At 43.0% G+C, this 20,626-nt stretch overlaps 1 protein-coding gene across 8 annotated transcripts in view; it reads left to right on the top strand.

The window, feature by feature from the left end:
- The first annotated feature begins 1,883 nt into the window (after positions 1–1,883).
- Positions 1,884–20,626, top strand: part of TNRC18 (trinucleotide repeat containing 18) — a 416,103-nt gene continuing 397,360 nt past the window's right edge. For 6 of the 8 annotated variants that reach the window (XM_088456243.1, XM_088456247.1, XM_088456246.1 and 3 more), the window contains exons 1-2: positions 2,029–2,328; positions 9,270–9,484. In XM_088456243.1, the coding sequence (XP_088312369.1) occupies positions 9,313–9,484 (172 nt within the window). In that variant the 5' untranslated portion in view covers positions 2,029–2,328; positions 9,270–9,312. The other 2 variants (XM_088456240.1, XM_088456241.1) reach the window with 2 other exon arrangements.

Here is a 20,626-nt window from a genome sequence, read left to right as displayed (position 1 = left end):
TGCAAAACGTGACCTGTGTGGGGTCCTGAGGACCGAGTTTGAGAACCACTGTTATAGATGGATGAATATTACATTTATGTCAGAAAGGCCATCTTATGATGGGCAGGGGGGGTGCCTGTATTGCCCCTGGTGACAAAAATCCTAGTTTCGGCCTTGCCTAAGGACCCAAACTCCATAAAGCAATGGTTTTTGGAGTTTGGTATATATAGGGGGTCAGACCATAGTCCCCATTGCAAATAATGGGAGAGATGTATGAAGCCCAGAAACGGTATCAGCGCACGTTAGGTGCACTGATACCGCTTCTCCCCGATGTATGATCTGGGGTCTGGGCGGTAAATAACAGAAGCGCTATGCGCCCGTCATTATCGGCGCTGCTATCTACAAGATAGCAGTACCGATAGCCTGGGCTATGTACGAACGGTCAGATCGTCTGACCGTTCGGCTCGCTGAAGCTGTCGACATCAACAGCTACAGCCTGGCGCTAGCCTATTCCCACAGCAGGGACAGCGCTGTCCCCTCCGGCGCTACCTGCAAGAGCCCACACCACATCAGCCTAGTGCTGACGCGCTGTGTCTCTGTCCCGGCCGGCTCCACTAGCAAGTATCGCGAGATCCCCGCGTGCAGCCTGGAGCCGGCCGGGACAGAGACAGCGCGTCAGCACTAGGCTGATGCGCTGTGGACTCTTGCAGGTAGCGCCGGAGGGGGGAGTTAACGTTCCCCCTCTCCGGCCGATGAGATGTTCTTACATCTCATCGGTAGTGCTTCCTGCTTCGCCTCGGTAAAGAGGCGAAGCAGGAAGCGTTATAGTGGCACGTTAAGTGCCGCTATCATACATCTACCCCAATGAGTACTGCAGTCTGCCACACAAATAAACCTTTTGCAGGACATTTCTGCAAAATCTTCTGCATTTGACTATTAGTATATATAGCAGGATACATAAAATCATGCTGATAATATTTTTTGCATACTTTTATTAAAACTGGGCTTGATAAATATGTCCAGTAATACCATATATTTTATCACATGCACATAAAATAGCAATATATATGAATTAGCAGTACTAGAAGAGCTTGGTCCAGCTGCTGGCTGCCAGGGTGCCACACACCTCGGTATTGGTGGATGAGGTACACTCATTGCTCTGCGCAATTCTGTTTCTCTTGCCTTTCTGTTACTTCCCTGTTATGTAACCTGGTCTCAGTCCGCAGCAGACTGGGTGTCTTGAAACCGACCTATTGGGTTTGGTCGAGGGTGGCTTGAAACTACTAGTAACATACTCGTTTTTATTCCTAAATAAAAGGGTTACTTTCTGCACAGAATAATAATCGAGGCAAAGAAAAATAACAAAGAATTGATACAGAGCACTTTCGTGCAAAGTACAAATAAATTACACACATACATTTTTTCCGATTATAATTCATCGTCGTATATGAAGAGCAAAGTGGTACTCATCCTATATTTGTAATGTTCTGCTCAATCGTGCATAAGGTACGGCAGCGGCTTTGTTATGGGAGGTCTTCCACAAATGTTAGCCGAGAAGACATGTCTTTTCTAAACCTCTGCAAACTGAACGTACCCATCTACACTACCATAGTGCCGCTTTTGTTGCCTCTAGTCTTCTTGTGCTGAAATATATATATCTATATCATTTTTGCAGTGTTGCATCCCATTCGTAACACAACACAATGCATGCTTTACAGAGTACCGAGACCCGTTCGCATGCAGAGCCCACAAAGTGCGTCCATTTAAGACCTGATACAGCTTAAGGAATGGAAAGAATTGAATTTTATCTACTAGAAGGATAAGTCAGGCCCAGGGCAGCCTGGAAACTTCCTCTAGAAATTCTCACCACCCGTTTGAACCATTCAATCATTTTCGGGAGGCCTTGAAACAGGAGCATCTCTTACTCCATATCTGGCTTAATGGAAATGGCTGGGAGCCAAAGTGTTTACACGCGAGTGAGTGGCAGCAGCGCCGACTAACCATAGAACTACTACACTCTGCGGATAGGTTGCATAGGAGGAGGTGGGCACGGCCACACAATGCTTGTTTCATTTCTAGTTAGTGCGCTTAGGGTTGTGCTGCGGTTGGTGAGGAGTATGTGAGATGCGTCTTCTCCAGCCTCTAGCACCAGATAATGGCTTTCTTGGATGTGAACAGAAGAACAGTTTGGATTATAAATGCCAGTATGGTGCCTCCTGGTAATTGTATATACTAAGGGGCGGGAAGGAGTCATTGCCTGTGCATCGTATTGTTTTCTGGGTCTGTTAATGTGAAATCCCGGAGGAATGACAGCTATCTAAGGGCAGGAGCAGCGGGAACCTACTGCAGGTAAACATGTCCCTGTTGCTCACCGCGGGGGTTAAAATATTTGTGGGAGATCCACAGCAGCTGCCTGCATATATGTGATAAATTACAGGGTGCTGAGATATTCGGTCACAGAAAAGCAGCCATCTTTACTTACACCATTCACCCGTGCCGAGTGGCATTTTCCCCAGTGTTTTTCTTCCTTTGATTTTCAAGGATGAAGTTGCGCGATCGGCATTTTGGGGTTGTTTCCGTGCGATTTATGGCTGTCTACTGCAAAGGCATGAAAAGCGTGTGATTGGCGGAATGTAGTGCACCCATCTATGTCTAGTAATATAAACGCAACATACGCCACAGATCACTCCGGTATTTTAGGGATACAAATGTCTGGACAGGTATAATTCTAGTATTATCCTACCACATTGTTTTAGAATGTAACTTCTTGAATAATTTTGACTGTCCTTTAACAGCGATTCATTTGAATGGGAGTAATACATTATTTGGAGAACTGATTATCTATCTATCTATCTATCTATCTATCTATCTATCTATCTATCTATCTATCGATCGCTACTTTAATGGATTAGAGCTCTACATACAAACCATGTAATCAGACACTGAGAATAAAAGTATATTTTGGTAGAGCTTAGTTGGGGGGGTGTGACTATCTAATGTGTATTTTTACTATATAGGTTTAGGGGTATATTTACTATGAAGTGGATTTTCAAAACCCTTAATTTTTTTTATGTATTGTAGTTATGTACTAAAATAATATAAGCACGGTGCTGGAAATTTCACAGAAATCTCCTGCATAGTGCTAGCACTTCAGTTCGCAGTCCCCATTATAATCAATGGGGACTACAATCTGACCCCTATGTACTAAACTTCAAAAAAGCTTTTCGGCGTTTAGCCCTGGTAGTGTACACCACTACAGATGGTGTAAACTATCTGCCTATAAATGAAGTGATGCAGCTACACATTGGCATAAAATTGTTTTTGTGCATTTTATTCTCTTAGGGACCTATGTATCAAGCTTTTTTTTTAAATAAAATTATGTAGAAACTGCAGAAATCTCCTGCAGAGTGCTAATAAGCAGTGCAAATTGCAGTCCCCATTATTATTAATTGGGACTACTATCTGACCCCTATGTACCAAACCCAGAAAAATGAATGAACTGCAGCGATTAGTATACGTTTTGTGGCAGATATTTTAATTTTTAATAAAAATATCCCCGCTATGTACTAAGGCAGGGGTTAGGGAACTTTTTTACCTTTTACCCCAAAATATATTTAGATACGCCGATGTTACCCCCTTGATTTGAAAGGAAGGAAATCATATAGTAGTGCCCCATGTAATGCCCCTGTAGTAGTGCCCCCATATAATGCCCCTGCAGTGCCGCTTGTACAAAAAAAAACCCTTACCTTAATCCCCGCTCCTACATTCGTCGCCGTCCTGTCCGCCTGGCTGCTCCTTGGAACTATGGGAGAGCCGGAAGCTGGAGTTCAGAAGAGAACTCCAGCCTGCGGCTAACGTGGCGCTGCAGGGAAGGAGCCGGGCGCCCGCTGGTAATAACATCTCAGTGGGCGTCTGGCTTAGAGCCTCCCTGCGGCACAGCCAGGCATGCATATGAATCATTCTATATTATAGAATGGGGTAGATGTATTATAGTGGCACGTTAAGTGCTGCTATAACGCTTCCTGCTTCGCCTCTTTACCGAGGCGAAGCAGGAAGCACTACCGGTGAGATGTGTGAACATCTCACCGGCCGGAGAGGGGGAGCGTTAACTCCCCCCTCCGGCGCTACCTGCTACAGACCACATCACATCAGCCTAGTGCTGATGCGATGTGTGTCAGGCCCGGCCGGCTCCAATGAGCATGCGCGGGATCTCGCAAGTATCGCGAGATCCCCACGTGCAGCCCTGGAGCTGATAGCCGCCACAGCAGGGACAGCGCTGTCCCTGGTGTGGGGATAGGCTAGCGCCTGACTGTAGCTGTCGATAACGACAGCTACAGCCGGCCGAACGGTCAGACGTTGTGACCGTTCGTACATAGCCCAGGCTGTCGGCGCTGCTATCTTGTAGATAGCAGCGCCGATAATGACAGGGGCGCATAGCGCCCCTGTCATTTACCGCCCAGACCCCCGATCATACATCGGGGAGAAACGGTATCAGCGCACTTAACGTGCGCTGATACCGTTTCTGGGCTTCATACATCTACCCCAATGTGATTTATATGCATGCCTGGTTGTCCGTCCATTAGCCCCAAGAATTTCATTTTTACCCCATGTGGGGTAATTTACCCCTGTTCCCCGACCACTGTACTAAGGGAAAGGGTTATGCACCCCCGGGGAGAGGTTAGGGTTAGGCTGTGGGGGGGGGGGGGGTTAGGCACTTGGGGGGAGGTTAAGGTTAGGCACCCCTAAGGGAGGGTTAGGGGGGGGAGAGGTTAGGTTGGTCAATAGGAAACATGCTTACCTGTCGGGATCTTCACTGCCGATCTTCCACATTTGGGATTTGAACATCGGCGGTAAATCATACTGATTCCATTTTGTAGAAGTCTTTTACGTTTGTGAGAGACTTCTCTGGTGGAAGCTGACACTGCACATGCACACAGTGATAGTTTCCTCTGGAGGCTGAGAGAGAGAGAGAGATCTGAAGATATCTCTCCTGCTTGTAAAGGGGCCCATCCATTAGCAGATAAATCTGAACGATTTATCGTTCAGTCGTTCAATTTATCTAATGGATAGGCTCTGAACGATCAAAATGCGCACTCCCGCGGGCCGACAAATTTGGTCTTTTGTCTCTCCAACACGTTGGTCAATTATTGTTTATCATTGACAGACATTAGAAATTTCTGTCGCGGTAAACGACGAACGATTTTTTAATGCAAATGAATAGAAACATTAAAAAAATACACTCCCAGAATGATGTTATGCAAACTCGTTTGTCGTTTGAATAAATCTGTCATGCACATGACAGATATCTGTCACAGCAGTCCAAGGAATTTTCAAAAGATTAATCTTTTGTCTTTCATCTATTGAAAAGATCTGCTAATGGATAGGCCCCTTAAGCCTCCAAAGCTTAAAGCAGTTTACACCATCTGAAGATGGTGTAAATTAACAGGGCCAAACTCCAAAAAGCTTCACGTTTTGGAGTTTGGTACATAGGGGTCAGATGGTAGTTACCATTGGTAATAATGGGGACTACGATCTGCAGTGCTAATTAGCACTCTGTCGGAGATTTTCTGTGAAATCTCCTGCATTGTGCTATTAGTACGTAGCAAAACAAATTATGCAGAAACTGCAGTTTCTACATCATTTTATGAAAATTATGCTTGATAAATAGATGGATTCTTAATAATCACGGCAGTTTTGTGATTATGAATTCATAGGTCCCTAAAACTGGCCTAATACTGTAGATTAGATCATGACCCATTTCATTAGATGGGATGCTTGATGTTTAGCAGCATACACCTTTGGTAAAAGACAATTACTGATTTAGGGGCCTATCTGGTGAAAATAGCATAAAATGTATAGGATCAGAGCTATTTATTATACTTTTAATACCTCTAATACTAGAGAAATCACTGATTTCTATGATGTTTAACACGTGGATACTGCTGTGTCCATATGGGGAGGATTACATTACGCAATTTATCAAGCTTTCCAGAAAAAAAATAGAAAACAAAATTTTCCATTTTGACCTGATCATGTAGTTGGAGAAAACCAATTCACATTGCACAGTGAAAAATAAAAGGTTGTTCCCTTAGTTTACATTTTCTTTCCTTATAAGTATTTATTTAAAAATTCCTAAGGCAGAGTACACACTAATGCTGCCCATCCACTAGCAAAACGTGTGCACGATTACGACATTGTAATGTCAGTTTGTGCTGTGCCGACACTGAACGAGCCGTCAGTGTAGGTACATCAATCATCTACAGACATGCTCAACCTGACGTTATCGTCAGGTTGTCCAGCATGTTTGCCTGATGATAGATGTCTAAATGACCAGCGGGAGCGCGCATCGCTGGTTGTTTTAGACATTTTTGCAAATGATTTAACGATATTGTTATTGTTCAATCGCTCAATTTAATCTTCTAGTGGATGGGCACCTTAAGACAACGTATTGGAAAGATCGGTATGTGTATATTATACACACTTGCCAATCAGCTGCTTGATGTGTCTGGGCTGACATCACAACTGGGCGTCCAGTTGTGAAGTCTGTGTAGGCATTCCCTGCATTGTATGAGTGGCCGGTGGGTCACCCGTACACATCTACAAAAGAACGAGCACTATATATCGCCAAGTATGTGACCAGCATATATAGGGCACTTAAACTTATTAATGATTGTCACTGCAACAATTTCCTGCTGATATAATGTAACTACAGTGAACCTTCCATACACTTTATAATGCCATATTCGCTTACAACCTGGTAATTTCTCTGCACAATAGTGCATTCTAATATACAGTGCATCCGGAAAGTATTCACAACGCTTCACTTTTTCCACATTTTTGTTACAGCCTTATTCCAAAATGGAATAAATTAATTTTTGTCCTTAAAATTCTACACACAATACCCCATTATGACAACGTGTCAAGTTTTTTTGAGATATTTGCAAATTTAATAAAAAAAACCCAAAGCACTAAGAAATCACATGTACTTAAGTATTCACGGCCTTTGCCATGAAGCTCAAAATTGAGCTCAGGTGCATCCTGTTTCCACTGATTATCCTTGAGATGTTCCTACAGCTTAAGGCCCCCATACATCAGCAATTGATTGCAGCAATCGTGCAATTTGCAATCGATTGTGTATAAAAATCTTTCCCTTTTTCAATCGATTGTGGCATCTCTGAAATCTGCAGGAGTCTACCTGTGGTAAATTCAGTTGATTGGACATAATTTTGAAAGGCATACACCTGTCTATATAAGGTCCCACACTTGACAGTGCATGTCAGAGCACGCAAGCATGAAGTCAAAGGAATTGTCTGTAGACCTCCGAGACAGGATTGTCTCGAGGCACAAATCTTGGGAAGGGTACAGCAAAATATCTGCTGCTTTTGAAGGTCCCAATGAGCACAGTGGCCTCCATCATCCGTAAATAGAGGAAGTTCGGAACCACCAGAACTCTTCCTAGAGTTGGTCGGCTGTCTCAACTGAGCGATCGGAGGAGAAGGGCCCTCCCTGGTCAGGAAGGTGACCAAGAACCCGATGGTCACTCTGTCAGAGCTACAGCATTCCTCTGTGGAGAGAGCAGAACCTTCCAGAAGGACAAGCATCTTTGCAGTAATCCACCAATTAGGCTTGTAAGGTAGAGTGGCCAGACGGATGCCACTCATTAGTAAAAAGCATATTGCAGCCCGCCTGGAGTTTTCCAAAATGCACCTGAAGGACTCTTAGACCATGAGAGACAAAGATTGTACTCTTTGACGTGAATGCCAGGCGTTATGTTTGGAGGAAACCAGGCACCGCTCATCACCAGGCCAATACCATCCCTACAGTGAAGCATGGTGGTGGCAGCATCATGCTGTGGGGATTTGTTTCAGCGGCATGAACTGGGAGACTAGTCAGGATGTATAGAGACACCCTGGATGAAAACCTGCTCCAGAGTACTCTTGACCTCAGACTGGGGCGACCGTTCAACTTTCAGCAGGACAATGACCCTAAGCACACAGCCAAGATATCAAGGAGTGGCTTCAGCACAAATCTGTGAATGTCCTTGAGTGGCCCAGCCAGAGCCCAGACTTGAATCCAATTGACCATCTCTGGAGACATCTGAAAATGGCTGTGCACCGGCGCTTCCCATCCAACCTGATGGAGCTTGAGAGGTGCTGCAAAGAGGAATGGGCGAAACTGCCCAAAGATAGGTGTGTCAAGCTTGTAGCATCATTTAAAAACAAAATCTTGAGGCTGTAATTGTTGCCAAATGTGCGTCAAGTATTGAGCAAAGGTTGTGAATACTTATGTACATGTGATTTCTTAGTTTTTTTTCTGTTTTTATTAAATTTGCAAAAATCGTAAAAGAACTTTTTACACGTTGTCATTATTGGGTATTGTGTGTAGAATTTTGAGGACACAAATGAATTTATTGCATTTGGAAGAAGGCTGTAACATAACAAAATGTGGAAAAAGTGAAGCGTTTTGAATACTTTCCGGATGCACTGTATTATTCCATTACTTTCTACAGTGGCCCTGATTCAGAGGTGCTCGCTCTGAATCAGGGTGGGCCGTTTTTTTTTCCACCAGCCTCCAGGCCGCTCGCTAAGCTGTGGGTGACCACCCACAGCTTTTGCGGGCGGCCTGGCGATGGTCGCAATTATCGCGACCATCGTGCTTGCGACGAGACCCTTGTGGTAGGGTCTTGTCCACCGCAAGCCCCAGTGAACTTCCTGCTCTAATAGAGCAGGAAGTTCACTACTGACATCACTGGTGATGTCACACTACTGACATCACTGGTGATGTCAGTAGGCCGCCCACAAACGGCAGGCGTTCCTTCAGGAACTCCTCCATTTGTCCAGCCACCCCCCCCTGCATGCCTACAAAACAGGGCGAGATGTCAATCACAATCGACAGCTGCCCCGTCTTGTAGTGAGTCCCGCAGTGAGTGAAAATTCACTCGCTATGGGGCTCGCGCACGCGGCGTGTGCACTGCCCGGCCATCGACCCGCTTGAGAGTGCTGTGCGCTCGCGAGCGGTTCTGAATCAGGCCCAGTGTCAGTATAATACCACCATCTTGGCCTTTGTTTTTGAAGCTAGCATTATAAGGAGAAGAGACTGTATAAAAATAAAGCACTTCTCTGGTACTTGTCTTACAAGCTTTAAGCACTCACGGAGGTAAAGCTCCACCTAGGTAGCAGCAAAAAAATTAAGGACAACAGAAAAAAAAAAGTACAATATACATTTTCATAAAAAATTTAAGTATTTGCTCTTCAGGCTTTATTTAATTTATTTAATTTATTTATTTTAAGGTGGTCTCTGGACCATGGTGCGGTTTAAATATTCTGTTTAAAGATGGATGGCCGAGAATTTGTAAACATGCCGCCCTTGGGGCGGTCAGGGCTGCCAATGGAGACGGGTCGTGTTTCATCTGGAAGTACTGGTGGGCGCCTTATTCCATCCACAGGACAACTAGCCCCGTTTTGCACAGCAAAGTATTTTCCAACACCTCATGGCTTACAACCAGGTAAGACAGAATATAATAGGTAGCATTTAGAAAAATTTGTTCTAAAGAGGCTGGTGGTGTTGCCATAGCAATCCAACTGTTCTTTTTCTGATGCACTTTAAAAAACAAACAAATAGAAAACAACTCAGATATTTGCATTTTCTGCAGTAGAAATATCACAGAAACTGGCAGATTCTGTGGGCAATACCACCATTTTTCCGCTTAAAAGTGTGCTCACTATATTTGAATGTTGCAGATGGCACCAGAAAAATATGGAAACAGACAAAACATTTATTTTAATTTGCTGCATCCTGGGCATGAACATCCACACCTGATTTGTGGCTAGCTTGGCCTCTTGCATTGACAAAACCATACAGATTGGATAGAAGAATATAATGAGTCACAGTAGTCCTGTGTATATTTGCTGAGCTGATGACATCACATACATGCTGATGAAGTCACTCATCAAATTGAAGTCTGTGCCAGTAAACAATATGATCAATTCAGAGTGAATATGTTACAGGAAAAGCAATGTTATTTGATTTATATGTCAATTTCTATCCATTTTAGTTAAAATGGCTAAAGTGTAAACCAAACCACCATTTGTGTAGCAAGTATAATTTGCACTAGTTTTAGTAAAGTGATTATATGGTTGCAATATTTATGTGCTATTTGTTATGTTATAAAAAAGTTGTGATATATTATTCATTATGTCTTATAGCCAAATATGTTTCAGTTAAATGCAAAGTATTGTGTTATATTTATCACTTACATGTATTTCAAATGCATAGTTAATATTCCTTGCTTACAGAAATGTGTTGTATTTCTGATGGTGTTCAAGTGCACACATGTGTCTCAGAGTTCTTATCCACTTCATGTTGACTGATGGCACCAGGTCTCTTCAAACCCAAGGTGGGGGTGGAGTAATATAAGTGAAACATAAAAGCTACACCTTGAAAAATTATTTATTAATTTAAATACTCCCCTATACAATCCCCTCTTTTACCCATTTATTCTTACCTATTTCAAAATGGGGGGGAGGGGGGGCTCTTTGTTCCGTGTACCATCCATCTTGGCAAAAATAAACATACTTTGAGCAGATCAAAACTTGCCCACAAGAAGATACACGAGTTTACATGACACAAATAAAGTGCCTGTGAATCCTATCCGAATGGCTGACTTATCAGAATGGCTCACTTTTGAATGGTCAGAACATGAGAAAAGCTACTTTGATTGGTTAGAAGGTGGTATGCTAACCAATCAGAGTGTTTGGGGTTTTTAAAAGTGGAGATGTTGCCCATAGTAATCAATCAGATTCTACTTAACATTTATCTAGCACCTTCTAGAAGATAATAGCTAGAACCTATTTGGTTGCTATGGGCAACATCTCCACTTCTACAAACCTGCTCTTTAGTAAATATACCCCTCTGTGTATAAAATGTATTATGGCTCCATGCAGTGATAAAATGGTTCTTTGTCCTGCCTTCTTCCACTAATGTACTATCAGCAGTGTATATTCAGGAGGGGGGGGGATCTAAATGTCAATCTCTAGAAATTGTGATATAAATAGATTTTCTTTTTATTTTTTCAACTAGTCTTTATTTATTTTTTTAAAAAATGTACAGGTTGATTTGATCACTGAATTTAATAAAGACAAATTGACCTAAAAGTTAACAATTGTTATCCTCTCTCTCCTAATTTTCGCCCTGGCTATGGAACCCTTAGCAGAAAAACTTAAATCATCTATCCTCTTTGAAGGTTTGACAATTGGTCCCTCTCATCATAAGATCTGCTTATTTGCGGATGATGTATTACTGTTCGTCACAAAACTTGAAACCTCTGTGCCAGCTCTCCATTCCTTCCTTCAAGAGTATTCGTCAGTCTCCTGTTACAAGCTGAACACGTCTAAAACTGAGGCCCTAGCATTTGACATTGATCAATATTCTCTTCGTTCGCTCCAGTCCCAATGCCTATTTGCCTGGCAGACTTTCTATCTTAAATATCTGAGAATTAGAGAGGGAGAAGCACTAAGCCTTGGAGAGTGATAAAGTACCAACCAATCCGCTTTTAACTATAATTTTTCAAACACAGCCTGTAAACTGACAGGAGCTGATTGGCTGGTACTTTATTACTCTCCAGGGCTTAGTGCATCTTCCCCGATCTTGTACTCATCAGCCGCTACTTACTCAGTTTACTGATCTCACCAAAACTGGATAAATTACAAAATCTCCTGACTAGGTTGTTTATCTTCTGTTAAAATGAAGCCGTTTCCTAAAATCTTATACCTCTTTCGGGCTATACCTTATATAATTCCCATACGTTTCTTAAATAGATTTTACACGATCACTTTGACTTTTGTTTGGAAAGGGAAAAGACCTCGATTGTCTAGGGCTCGCATGTTTTAGACCTAAAAATAAGGTGACCTTGTGGCTCCCAACCTCGAACTGTACCAACTAGCATGTCTCCTGGATCAGCTGAGGGATTGGCTTTCTCCTTAACCTACTAAACCATGGGTAGACATAGAAAGATATGTGTGTGTCCTTTCCCTTACAGGATGTCCTATGGACTAAATCATCTAGTAGAACACTTTCGTCTTTAAGAATAAAGAGCATATCTGACTCCCTAATAGTGGAATAAACTGATCAGATTATTTGGCGAGTTCTGACTTCCCTCCTCTTATATTTCCATTTTAGCAGTCTCAAAACTAATTCCAAACCTGTCCTTATGGAATTGGCAAGATCGAGCTATATTAAAAATTAGACATTTGTATGGTAATCGACACCTTAAATCGTTCCATCAACATCAGGAACAGTATTCCAATACCACTGATGGTTTATATAAATATCTACAAATCAGACATTGACTACTTTCCATCTCTACTAACTTACACCCTTCCCCCCCTCCTACTTATATACCCTCTAAAAAAAAATTCCAGCCCATAAGTGGGTATATCAATGTGGTATAACACTCTTCTGTATTCTATAGAAGATAAGAAATGTAACTCAAACTAAATGGGAAGTGGACCTCCAACTCTCCCAGACAGATGAGGATTGTATTGTATTGTTTACGAATATGTTCAGGATGTCCACATGCCGTATCCATTCTCAAATGATGTTTAAACTGGTTCACGGCTTATACCATACTCCAACTCAATTACATAAAGTATGGCCGGACTCCTCAAAATATTGCTGGAGACACTGTGGAATGGTGGGTACCCTACTTCATATCTTTTGGCCGTGTTCAGAATTCAGCCACTTTGAGTGGAAGATTTTACTCAGGTTACTTGAGAAATTCTACCCCACTTTTCTGAAATGGCACTCTTGCATTATTTTCCTCCCTCGGCTCAGTCACATTCCAAATACAGTATATAATTGGTCATATGTCCTCATAGCAACGAGAGTGGCCTTGGCCCAATATTGGAAACAATCTGCCCCCCCACCACCCCTGTCTAAAAGTATCTCATAATCCAACGCAGCTTTGAAATGGAGACTCAAAGATTAAAATACTCCACGTCTACCTCTTCTTTAATTGAGTGGAGCTTTTGGGCCGACTATTATGTTACCCCGCCCTCATCTCAAAATTAGAGTTAAAAAAAAAGTTCCGTTTCCAAGCCACCAAAAAAAAAAAAAAAATTTGCAAAGCATCAATGAACTCACTGATTTCTTATTGATAAATGTAGGTGAATGTATGAAATATTGAATTAATAAATTGGCATTGAAAATCGCCAAAAAATTATTTTTGGATGCTAGAAACCAGAACGGTGGAGTCAGTAGAAATGTTCAGACTCCAGGTTCAAAATAAAAACGTATACTCTTTTATATAAATATCAGTGATCGCATTAACACATGTACAGGCGTGTTAGTAGTACAGCGGAAAGGTACTAATGATGGCCCTGATTTACAGTTTGTGCAAATTGAACAAATGTAGCACTGCAAGCAACATGTGCAAATGCATTTATTTTTTGCTTGCAGTGGAAATAATACATTATTTTACACTCTTCATACACATTTCGGTCAGCTCTTCAGATTTAAGGATAGTCTTCGCCTCTATAACAACTTTATATTGTATTGTGCATTTTTCATTTGTATTAAATTGATTGTTGCGTTTTTACTTGTACAGAAATTTTAATATAATAAATATTTTATGTTCAATCAATCTAAGTAGCCTGATTATATATGTTGTGATGACAATGCACTGTGCTACCATTTTACTACAGTAAATTTGTTACTTATAATATGTTACTTATAATATACATTAATATACATTTGCCATTCATGAAGGAATTGAACTTTGAGTCGACAGGTTTGGTGTAACGACTACACAACCCTATTCGAAAATTAATTCAACACAATTAATATGGGAAAAAACAAGAAAAACCCCATAATGATTGAAATTAATATGTAAAATAAAATTAGGGCCTGATTCTGTTGTTTACGCTAATGCAATCACACTGCAATCTGTCACTGATCACAGTTGCTAAAATATGCTAATGCCTCCAAAGCTTCCCCAAGCATAGGGACTCCCACTGCTGTCTTCTCATATCTGTCCAATGACGTACAACAGCGCAAACATCGGTAACATCGAGGTACATTGGGCAGCCACGCAGCCTCTAAGTCAAGTCTGACCTGTCTCAAACATTGCGTCTTTCCTGACACGCTGAGCGCTCCCTTCTTTATGAAGGAATAGCAATGACAAATTTTTGCACGACCATGGAACAGAGTTTAAATGACAGACATGCCGGCATTTTTGTAACCAACCCCCTGTTACCTCACCCTAACGCTGACTATTTGTCACTCAACTAGCGAGTGAATCCTCAGGGCGAGAGTAATCACAATGCAATCGCTGCGTGTGCAGTGCGTTATTTGTGCATGCGCAATGGCAATGAATCGCTCAATCTCAATCTGGAGTTTTCAGTTACTACCGAAACAAGTTAGTTGTAAAATCTAATATATACATTTGTTAATTAAGGTATTGTTTATAGCCTATTATACACCGGTCAACAAAAAAAATAATTTTTTTTGAGTATTTGTTTTAATTACTATTTTCTGATTCTCTATATCGAAAAATAACCAAAACCTTCATTTCTTTTTTAAAAACTTTGCTTTTGTCCGTTTTACAATGATCAATAAATATTAAAGTTTTTGAATGACCATATAAGGAGAAGCGTGTTTTCGTAAGTAAGGGAGGGGACGAGTGGGGGGAAAGCAAGTGGTATTCTGACCCTCATTACACGTAAGCAGTGCGTAACTATTCAGATGGCTAAACCATGTCCATCTCTCAATGCACAGGCGATGACATTTCTGGAACTATAAACCTTTTATTAATAGAGACTGGAATGATGATCTATATAATATAGCTGTAGTTCTGCAGAATAGATCACTGTACATGTAACAAATAAGAGAATAAACAGTGCACGTAAGAACATATGAGTCTCTGATGTAGAGGAGACTTAACACAGCCTGCCAGCAGCTCATGCACAGATAACTGAGTAGTAACAAAAAAGGAAGATCTAACCCTTTGACCTGTCACATGGGAAAAGGCAGCTCAGCATGGGACAGCCTTAAAGCAGTGGTTCATGGTTTTCTCGGAAACAACAGAGCTGAGAATTACAAAGAGCTTATTTCAACTATGCTCGATAACTTTAAACTCATGGGTTGCAAAATGTCCCTTAAAGTGCATATGTTACATGCTCGCTTGGACCAATTTAAAGATAACATGGGTGCCTATTCGGAAGAGAAAGGTGAACGTTTCCATCAAGATAAATAAATAAAATGTTTGTAATTAAAAGTAATTCAAATTTATAACAAAAGTTTAATTTTTATATACAATAAAGGTATGAAAATAGGGACATTTTCTTAAAATCAATAATTTCATTCTGATAGCTACAAAAGCAAACTTTTTCAGGTAAAACTATTTTTTGTTTAATTAGTAATGTGGAAGAAATAAAAATCGGATATGCAGAACCCAGACTCAAAATTCGTGTTGACCAGTGTTATTAATGGCTGTTACCATTTCTGGGGGGGTGGGGGGGGGAATAAAATAAATATATATATATATATATATATATATATAAACAAACAGTGGTGGTGGAATGTAGTTGTAAATGGAAAGGTGGGTAGCGAAAAGGAGTACAAACAGAAGAATCTCATGCGAGCCAAGGTATTGCAGAATTGTTAAATTCTAGCCAAGGTTCCCAAGATCAGTGATGTTCACAATGGACAGGCCTCAACAAATACCGGTCACTAAGACTAAGGGGTCTATTTACTAAGCAGTGTTAGGAGGCAGAGAGTGAAAAGTGATAAGGTGCTAGCCAATCAGCTCCCAACTGTCATTTTTCAAACACAGTCTGTGAGATGGCAGGTGGGAGCTGATTGACTGACACCTTATCACTTCCTTATCACTCTGTCTCCTTACACTGCTTAGTAAATAGACCCCATAGTGACTAAGATTTTAGACCTGGAGACTGGATTTTTCCGTGGTCAGAGGAAGCAGTGCTGCCTCAGCAAGTCTAGTGTCTCACAAACAGTTGAGGCATATTTACTGAGGTGGGTGTTGCCCATAGCAACCATTCAGATTCTACTCATTTATCTAGCACCTTCTAGAAGATAATAGCTAGAATCTAAATGGTTGCTATGGGCAGCATCTCCACCTCTATACTCACACTTTAGTAAACTTTCCCCTTGTAGTCTACAACAGCCTTTTAGCAGCAATAGGCCAGGGGGGGGGCCAACCCGTGGCTCTCAAGCCGCATGTGGCTCTCTGGAGTTTCTGGTGCGTCTCCCGGCTCGGCAGACCCCCGATGGTACTGAGAATACTGGTCTCTGAACAATCAGAGACTAAAGACGCCTCTTATCGCTTCAGAGGCCAGCGTTCCCATGACGTCACCCGCGATGTGAGGAGCCCGCACGCCTGCTGGATCCAGTTAGATCCAGCAGGAAGCTGTGGCAGCAGCAACGGCGGGACTGGGGAGCCCTGACTGCATGGAGTGTTGCCAGCATGATGACAGGTAAGTCTCTTCATAGGGGTGTGGGTGAGGAGGGGGAGTTAGTACTGGGGGCACTACCTTAGGGGGCAGGACTACAGGAAGCATTGCAGTAGGGGCACAACTACTGGGGGCATTGCTTAAAGGGCACAGCTACAGGGGGCATTACAGAAGTGGCACAACTACTGGGGGGCATTGCTTAATGGGCACAACTAGGGAGCATTGCAGAAAAGGGAAAATACTGGGGGCATTGCATAATGGATACAGCTACTGGGGGCATTGCATAAGGGCCACAACTACTGGGGGCATTGCTTAATGGGCACAACTACAGGGGGCATTGCATAAGGGCCACAACTACTGGGGGCATTGCTTAATGGGCACAACTACAGGGGGCATTGCATAAGGGCCACAACTACTGGGGGCATTGCTTAATGGGCACAACTACAGGGGGCATTGCAGAAGGGGCGCAACTACTGGGGGCATTGCATAATGGCCACAGCTACAGGGGGCATTGCATAAGGGCCACAACTACTGGGGGCATTGCTTAATGGGCACAACTACAGGGGGGCACTGCATATGGGGCACAACTATAGGGGGCACAGCATAATGGGCACTTTTATGTGTTCTGGATTTCAATATGTATTTTATTTGGATATGTATTTTATGTAGATGTGGCTTGTTTCTGTGTATTTTATGTGAACGTGGCTATTTCAATGTTTTCTATATTGCTCTGGCTTTTTCTTTCACTTTAACAGTGAAAAAATTATATTGGGAACTTTATGTAAATTGTGTATTTTCAATGTGCTGGGCTCGCCGGCAGTGTGACTAAAAACGGGGGTGTGACACAAGGTCATGCTCCTGCGAATGTAATGCCAAAGGCGTGCGCACAAAAATGGGGCGTGGCCTTGCCTTGTAACAGCTAGGCCGCGCCCCATTTTTGCATGCACGGATGCGATCAGCTCTTCTACTTGACCACAGATATTTTTGGACTCTTTTCCTCTGACTGTTTGGCCTCCCCTGCATTAGGCATTTTCACATTCTCATTGCCGAATACCAGTATTGGTTGTTTGATCCTTATTGGTTGAGACCCTGGACCACAAGTGATGGCAGGGATGTTTTGTGTAGAAACAAATCTGTCATGCTGAATGAGGACAGAACCCTGTTTTGGGATTTGTGGAGAAGGTTTCAGTATTTTTGACTAGCAGCTAAATCAGCATTGTGTAATCTGTACTGGATGTTATGCTCCCACGGTCCCTTCTCATGCCAGTGGCTACCATCATCGTGGGCATCCAATATTAGTGTTAATTCTATCCCCGAAAAGGGGGCATATCCTTAAGACGAGCACCCTTTTGGTCACTCTTGAGGGCGTGCCCAGCACTTACGGAGATGCTGGGCTTCCCCAAGCTCTCCCCTCACTGTACATAGATGCTGTGCACATACGCACAGCATCTATTCACCGGCGGTGACTGCTGCACCACAATTCTCCCCCCCCATGGGACTTTGCGGCCCGCGGTTGGGGACTCCAGCAGGGCGCTGGCAGGGCGCATGTTGCTGTTTTAAAATCTGGCAAGGTGCGGTGCCCTGCTAAAACAGTCTAGCAGGAAGACTAAGGGCTCCATTTCCTAACTAGTTTAGCTACTGTAAAACTGTTGTGAATGTTATTTAAGAGCTGCAGCCATTTATCATTAGTAATCTATCAAGTTTTCATTTGTTCATTAGAAATAACAGGGTGCTGATATTTAACAATGGGGTAGATGTATTATAGCGGCACTTAACGTGCCGCTATAAAGCTTCCCGCTTCGCCTCTTTACCGAGGCGAAGCAGGAAGCACTACCGATGAGATGTATAAACATCGCATCGGCCGGAGAGGGGGAGCGTTAACTCCCCCCTCTGGCGCTACCCGTTAGAGACAGCAGCGCATCAGCCTAATGCTGATGCCCTGTGTCTCTGTCCCGGCCGGCTCCACTGAGCATGCGCGGGATCTCGCAAGTATCGCGAGATCCCCGCGTGGAGCCGGCAGCCGCCGCAGCAGGGACAGCGCTGTCCCTGCTGTGGGGATAAGCTAGCGCCAGGCTGTAGCTGTCGATAATGACAGCTACAGCTGGCCGAAAGGTCATGCGTTATGACCGTTCGTACATGGCCCTGCCGCTCGGCGCTGCTATCTTGTAGATAGCAGCGCCGATAATGACAGGGGCACATAGCGCCCCTGTCATTTACCGCCCAGACCCCCGATCATACATTGGGGAGAAGCGGTATCAGCATACATAACGTGCGCTGATACCGCTTCAGGGCTTCATACATCTCCCCCATTGAGCGGTAACTTACCGCTCGTTGTCTTCATTTCACCTCTCTAGCTTCCAGCACCTGTAAAATAGAGCTCACAAGTGCTGCAGTCTCAGCGGCCATGAACAACAGCAGCCAGTGGCTGACAGATGGTGACACTGGAAGTTCCTTCCCATAAGCCAGTGTCTGTGATGTGTCCGGGAGGACAAGGCTGCTGTATTACCCTTCCCCTGGGAAGGAAGGTTGCTGCCGCTGCCAAGCAGGGATGCTAGAGGGGAAGTACAGAAATAAAAACACAACTTCATTTGTCAGCGCTGTTTGGACAGAGAAACCGCGCTGACAGGATTTTAACACTACCATTCGGCGGTGAGCAGGTGGTTGTTAAATACCTACAGATAAACGGAAAATAAGTGCAGAGAATGAAAAACTAACATATCACTCACCCTCAAACTCGTTTGTAAATGGAGCCCTAAATATGTTTTAGTTATTGACCAGAGAATAGTAGAAGTGGAATCCAGACCTCCTCAAACACAAATGGAGCACTGAACTCCAGTACAGCTGATGAGTGAAAGATCTATTTAACTTCATTGTAATGTCCTCCCTTATAATAACATTTATTAATACTTGTGGGTCTTACTGTGAGCCTTAAAATAAATTGTGGGCCATAGTCTGTAGCATTTTTTGGCTTTGGGCCTCTACCATGTGGCAGAGTGGCCAGATGCCAGGACAACAGTCCACTGGTTGCCGCTTCTGAGGGCTCTAGTGTGGAAATTGGCAGGGTGAGGCCCCCAGCCTGAGCTGCATCTCCTGAGTTTATTCAAACTCATGAGGCTGCATGGTGCATGATGAATGTAGCTGCCGGTGGATCTTGGAGCAGCGGCTACATGCTGCTGGACTTGGGGCTATTGCTGCAGCCCCTAACAAAGTACCACCAGGAATGGAGGACAGGGAACCCCTCTTCTGGCAATACTGAGGTCCAGTCCCCATGGATAGGGGCTGGAGCACCACAGTTAGCATAGGTTTGGCCAGATTCCTCTACACCACCAGGGAAAAAGGTATGGACAGCATATACTTTTTTTTTAGTAAATGTTACCACAAACTAATATTTTTCTTTTACATTTTAAGCAGGGTTCTATAGTTCCTTCACATTTACACTTGTCCCAGCCCCTAGCACCTGGTCTTCACACTTAAAGTGCCAAGCGCCACAGCCGACGGCCTCAACCAAGTGCTGTGGTGCAGTATCAGGACAGAAGATGAATTTCTTTTAAGTACATTAACATTTTTCACTCACCTGGTGCACGGCACAGTGGGTTAACCATTGTACCGCCATGCCTCCGAACCTACCATTAGCGTGCCAAAGTGGATATTTGAACCACATGGAGCTGGTCCTGGACCTGGCCACACACTGGTTTTCTCTTCATTAGAACGCACCCATACTTATTTTCTAATAAAAGATGTTTTATAAATAATTTATTAGAATTCAGTTTTTTTGTAAAAATAAATATAACCTCAAAAGGAGTCCTTAATTAGGTCAAGAAATTGTGCAATGTTAGACAAAGCAATAAGTATATTTCTTTACATGTGACAGGGTGGATGAGGGTTGAGTGAGAATGCTAGCAAACTTCATGTGACTAAATACTGTATTATTTATATAGCGCACACATATTCCGCAGAGCTTTTACAGAGAATATCTTACCATTCACATCAGTCCCTGCCCCAGTGCAGCTTACAATCTATATTCCCTACCACATGCTCACAAACATACAAACTAGGGTTAATTTTTGTTGGGAGCCAATTAACCTACCAGTATATTTTTGAAGTGTGGGAGGAAACCAGAGTACCCAGAGGAAACCCACGCAAATGCAGGGAGAATATACAAACGCCAAACAGTTAGGGCC

This window comes from Taudactylus pleione, unplaced genomic scaffold, assembly GCF_031769625.1.
Source record: "Taudactylus pleione unplaced genomic scaffold, aTauple2 ptg000690l, whole genome shotgun sequence".
Lineage (NCBI taxonomy): Eukaryota > Metazoa > Chordata > Amphibia > Anura > Myobatrachidae > Taudactylus > Taudactylus pleione.
The sequence above is the reverse complement of the archived record's forward strand: the minus strand, read 5'-3'. Positions and strand labels throughout refer to the sequence as shown.